The following is a 6,119-nucleotide window of genomic DNA, read 5'->3' as shown; positions in this document are numbered from 1 at the left end:
AAGGCCGCCGCGAGACGGTGGTGGTGGTTGATGAAGTGGTGGAGGGAGTGGCCGATTCCTCGGAGGGAGTGGGTGTATGCCACGTGGGACTCAGCCAGAGCGTAGCGTTGTTGGATCGCCGCCTCCAAGAACACGCACCGGTCGCGGCAAAGCGCCACCGCCGGGAGATCGTCGAGCTTGGAGCTCGCACAACCCATTAATCTAAAAAAGGATTATTTATAAATAAAAAAACCCAGATTTGAAACTGGGGAGAATAAACAAATTAAGCAGATTTTAATGAAAAATATAAGAACTTGGAAGATAGGTGAGGAGAATAAGAGAAAGAGGCGCATGAGCAGATGGTGATGGAAACGGTGGACTGGTTGTTTCCCGAGAACTTTTTTTTTACTTCTAGGGTTAGAAAGAGAGAGAAAATGAAAGACAAGCTGAAGAAGAAAGGGAAAGTTAGAGAAACCAAACAGCAAGGACAGAGAGGGAATCTTGCCAGCTCGGCGATTATCGTCGGCTTCTACAAGAGAGAAAGAGAGAGAGAGGGGGGGGGGACGAGTCGGTGTTTTTTTCTTTTTCTTTTTTCGGGTAATTACCATTACTGAGAGTAATCGCAGCTTTTTCAGAGGAGAAAACTAAATTTAGGGTTTAAGAGAAATTAGGGAAATATGTAAAAAAAATTAATGAAAACAAAGAGGAAAACTTTTTTTTTTCTAAGACAGGACTTCGAGGAGATTTCAGTTACAGTTTCAGACAGACATTGGATCTCTTTGAAGATTCGAGAGTTGGATTTCAAAGCTTAAGAACGTGGACGTACTGTTTCCACTTTGGTTTTGACGGAAGTTTGACCCGTTTCAAGGATTGTCGTTTCCCAAAATGCCCTTCCTTTTAATCTTTTATTACGGTGACGACCACCACGTCTTGATTGATTTATTTGATTTTTCACCGACAATAACTACATTACGGTAACGTAAAAAAATCAAAACTTTCCATATTCTTAATGGGATAAATAGTCGAAATTTTAATATATCGACAGCAATCACAAAGGAACGAAACGGATTGGTTTGAAATTTGTGTAATTTGTTTGGAAGTTTATAAAAAAACGATATGTATATTCCTATTTCTATTTGATTTGGATTTTATTGTTTTTAAATTTAGAATTTTTTAGTTTTGGATAAATAATATACATATTCACCTTACGTATAATTGAAATTAATTTTAATTTTTATTAAAAATGCATTTATTTGTAGTCAAATTTACCTATTTGTCTTTAAACTATCCAATATTAATTAATTTTGTATATCTAAAGTCTAAACTAAAAATATCAACCATTACCAATAGCTAAAATTCGATTACTTGCAGGTGTTGTTTCCACATTTAACTTAAACAAGCAAATTTATGTTACCTTCAGGTGATATTTGGTCAACGTTATTTCTATATTATTCACTAAGAATTTTATTTTTAATAATAAAACTGTAGAGACATCTATTAAAGTGCAGAAGAAGAAACAAATGCATGAGAAGTCCATATTTTTGTGAAGAAATAAGATTTGTGTGTGCCGCCACGCATATAATAACAAACAGACAATGATCAATATATGTTAAATGTATTTATATATGTATATATACACGCACACACGTATAAATACTCTAACAGACGGATTTTTATTGCCAAGAGCAATTATAAAGGCTAACAATTAATATTAGACAATTTTAAATATGGTGAATAATCAATGAAAATTATAGAAGAGTTTGGTTCCAATTGAATGCATAAAATTCCTTTTGAATAGTCCTTTGATGTGTACAGAATTTATATTGCAATTTCCTATTACCAAACTCCGAATAAATATGCACAGAATTACACACACACGCACACGTATGTATGTATATATACAATATACATAAAAGACGTATATTATAATTTTATTATTTTTCAGTTTCGTAACTCTAATAAACATTTAGATGAGCAGTTAAAGAGGGTCACAAACTCTATTGGGTCATTATTAAAAATATATTTGACTTCAAATCATATCATTCACCGACTATGATCATGTTAACTAGAATTAAGGTATAATTACATTAATTAAAACGGTAAATTTATGGTGATTATACTAATTCATTATGTTTACCTTTTATATATCGAACTAATCATTTTATAAAACTGTTATAAATTTAAGACAAAATCGCATATAAATATCTAAATTTTTACAAAAAATTTCATATAAATAACTAAATTATAAAATTTCTATATAAATATCTGAAATTTTCTAAAATCCTACATAAATACCTAAAAACTTTTGAAAACTCCAAAATAAATATAAAATCCGTTAATGACATCATCTATTTTTATTTGAAAAATGCATTAAATTTGTATTTATTTGGAAAAAAAATTTAATTTATATGGAAGTTTTATAGTTCAGATATTTACGTGAGATTTTTATAAAAATTTAGATATTTATATACTATTTTTTCTAAATTTAAATTATGACCAATGTTATCACCATATGACTAGATTATAATTATAGTCATATGGTAGAGTTCTGGGGTATGAGTTGAAAACTAAATAACATATGTAGTATAATTTTGATATAATACTAACTCTATCTATCTTGAATTTTTTTATATTTAATCTGCATATATTTTTTTTATAAATATTTATTAAAATATTTTGGAAATGTAATTGAGCTTAAATTGACTTAAGACAACATGACACTTGCCATTGAAGCCTTTACGCTGATTAAACTAATAGTATATGCTCACACCCACCATTATAACTTGGTCGAGAAGGACCCCCGCTTGTGTTTTTATGTGCTTTTCCTTTTGCCCCTCCCTTTTCTCTTTTTTCCTTCCGTATTTACCTTTTTGGCATCGTTCTTTGTATTAGACTATTAGTGCTTCTCTCCCTAACTATACAATCGTACATACACACACACACGCGCGTATATATACACGCATATGTATATGTTTTTGGAACTACCATACCAAACCAAGATTAGGGTTGAGCGTTTGGATGTTCGGTTCGGGTGTGGTTTAGGAATAGATTAGTTCGGTTCTTTCGGTTTTATAAAAATATGTATCAATCGGTTTTTATATCATATTTGATTCGATTCGGTTTCGGTTTTGGTTTTTATCAAAAAATAGTTATTTTAAAAAATATAGATTTTCGAATTTTTTTAAAATTCGGTTTGGTTCAATTGCGAAAAAATCGGTATCGAAACGTCCGCTCCTAATCAAGACTATCCTCTCATACATAATTGCAGACTAATACAGATATAAAGCAAACATCTTTTTATATAAATCAAAGTTCAAACAATGAAAAAACATGAGGTTTGGTCCATTTTTCTTTATTTTTGCTATGGATACAATGAATCTAAATCTCATATTACAGCGTGATTGAAGTTATCGACGTTGACAAAGCATGACAACACTAATTACAATCCATTTGATTAACTTCCATTCACTTCGATTTGGATTTCGATTTAGCTTCCTCTCTGTGTTCTTTAGTTGTTAGTTTGCGTTCTCTCACATTTCCCTTGTATAAACTCCACAATCAGAGGTTTGCCTCACAAATCTAAATGAAACCAAACAACATATATATAAACTTGTGTTAATTAAGATTATTATAAAACAAATAAATGCGACCAACAACCAAAATGAATGACTGACAAAGTCAAGAGAATACATTGATCTTTTACCCATAATCAAAAAGTGGCTGTTTTGTGTTCTAACCAAATGAAACCAGCAACTTGACTTGGCATTAATATGTTCATAAAAAGCATTTGTACATTGAAACTTTTGGTAAATGTGTTGTCCCACGCTTTTTAAGCTTTCTTCCTATGTTAGGTATAGCAATTAGCAGACACACATATATACTATATATATATATATATATGTATTATGTATATAATTGAAGAGACTTTGTTCTACTTGTACTATGACATCTCTTTTTTGTTCTTTTTTTAGTAAATTTTCTCTGCATTAATTTAAAAGACACTTGTACTATGATATCATAGCCCAATTTGTAGTATATCGGGTTAGAGAAATTGATTTCGCAATCTTAAATATTTCGCCAAATTCAAAATCATTCTACTTTAATACTAATTATCCTTGCCTATATGTATATATAAACTGATTTTAAAATTATCGATTATTTTTCCATCGGAAAAAAATCAGAGATAAACACAGAATGTTAATTTTTCATGAAACAATATACATTTTGAAGCAGTAAATTTTGTATTAGTTCCTTTTAAAAATTCACTTTTAACTAGATATTATATTGTTTCATCTTTTTTGTTAAAATATATTGTTTCATCTTTATATATTCCATTTTGTTTCCTTCACATTGTTGGATTAAAAGTGCACAAAAATTATGAGCGAAAATTTTAACTGCAAGATACAACCAAAAACACAAAAGACTATTAATAATAATAATAATAATAATAATAATAATAATAATAATAATAATAATAATAATAATTGGAAGAAGAAGAAGGAGGAAAAAAGAGCAATACATTATTAGAGTGGTACCACCAGCCAAGAATTTAATGTCCCGTGACGTGTTGGATATCTTGTCCCTTTCACTTTTCATCCCCAATTTTCTTACCTGACGTGGATTTTAACCATTTTTTACTGCTCAAATTAATTACGTCATACATCTTGCAGCAAAATATGGAAATGTCCGCTGAATCTATCGGAGTAAACATTTTTCTTTAAAATAATTATGTTTTTAAAATATATGTTAACATAGTAGAAACATTTGTATAAGTTTTTATCAAATTCTATTTTGTGTTTATATAATCTTGCACGGTTGCACCAATTACATTAATTTCAGTCTTATAAACTCATTATTTTTAAAATTTTATAACAACAATATTATTTTCATTTTGGTTTATGATATCAATCCATGTGCTGTCTATATTAAGTTTCTACCAAAAAGATTAGGTTTAAAAGTGTAGGCATGTGCGAATATTTCTCAAGCCAAAAAAGGAGAGAGAAATTAGGTCAATTGTTTGCAAACAATCTTCATGTGCGGTGGTACTATATGTGTAGGCTCGTACAAAAAATATAATCTAATTTTGGTTATTCGACCGGTTTTGTCGATCGATCATTAATTTAAATTTTCAAATACATGAGGAGATGATATACGATATTAGGTGATATGATTAAAACATCCAAAATTTTGGATTTGGACATTTACGAACTATATATATATATATATATATATCGCTTTTAATTCATGTTCTCACGAGACTTTGGTTATCAATGATAACTAAGTTTATTTTTTACACATTTTGCATAAATTCTAGATATATATATATATATTGAATTGATATAGTATTGACTTGAACATTTTATATATACGCGTGTTTAGAAATATGGGAAACATACTTTGATAATCATTTGAAAATATTCGGGTTCGATATCAAAGATACAATAAAATTGTCTCACTGCTAGATTTGGATAACGAAGACTAAGTCGGATAACGAAAAATACAATCCGAAACATTAGGATTAGAGTTCGAATATTCTAAAAATATCAGATATCCTATCTATATCAATCTTTACAAAATGTTTTTGCCTGATTTTCAATTTGTATTTTTTTTCAATTTATACAGAAGCTGTTATTTGTAAAATTCGAAATATAAAATTTGTAAATTCTATTATACGAGACAAATGTTCCGTTACATGCGAGCATCTGAATATTGTCAGTCATATATATATATATATATATACAGTTCCTCGTTTCTATGTAATTTAAAATATATAAAAGGTACCAAGACAATCCCACCCTGCATGTTTTGACATGACAAAAATCAAATTCAAATTCATATATCTATCAATATATTATATATCATTAAATGTGTGAACTAAAAACCGTAGCTTTTTCTTTTGGTTTCAAAAAATGGACCTTACAAACGTACATGTGCATGTGAACGGATTCTGAAATTGTAGTACCATCGGTATAATCTATAGCAATATTATAATTCAATTATATATATATATATATATATATATATATATATATATATATATATAAGTATCGATGGGCACTTTAAAAGAGCGTACATTATATATATATATATATATATATATATCATTTAGATAGTCAGATCCCCGAGGAAAATTCCATAGA

The 6,119-nt window shown here is 29.1% G+C and overlaps 1 protein-coding gene across 1 annotated transcript in view; it reads right to left on the bottom strand.

The window, feature by feature from the left end:
- The window catches only part of LOC104804308, a 4,126-nt gene extending 3,423 nt beyond the window's left edge, over positions 1–703 (bottom strand). The window contains exon 1 of the mRNA XM_010528566.2: positions 1–703. This exon is cut by the window's left edge and continues 1,208 nt beyond it. Coding sequence (XP_010526868.1) covers positions 1–197 — 197 coding nt within the window. The 5' untranslated portion in view covers positions 198–703.
- Between the last annotated feature and the right edge of the window lie 5,416 nt (positions 704–6,119).

The sequence above is a fragment of the Tarenaya hassleriana genome, unplaced genomic scaffold (assembly GCF_000463585.1).
Source record: "Tarenaya hassleriana unplaced genomic scaffold, ASM46358v1 Cleome9, whole genome shotgun sequence".
NCBI classification, from domain to species: domain Eukaryota; kingdom Viridiplantae; phylum Streptophyta; class Magnoliopsida; order Brassicales; family Cleomaceae; genus Tarenaya; species Tarenaya hassleriana.
The sequence above is the reverse complement of the archived record's forward strand: the minus strand, read 5'-3'. Positions and strand labels throughout refer to the sequence as shown.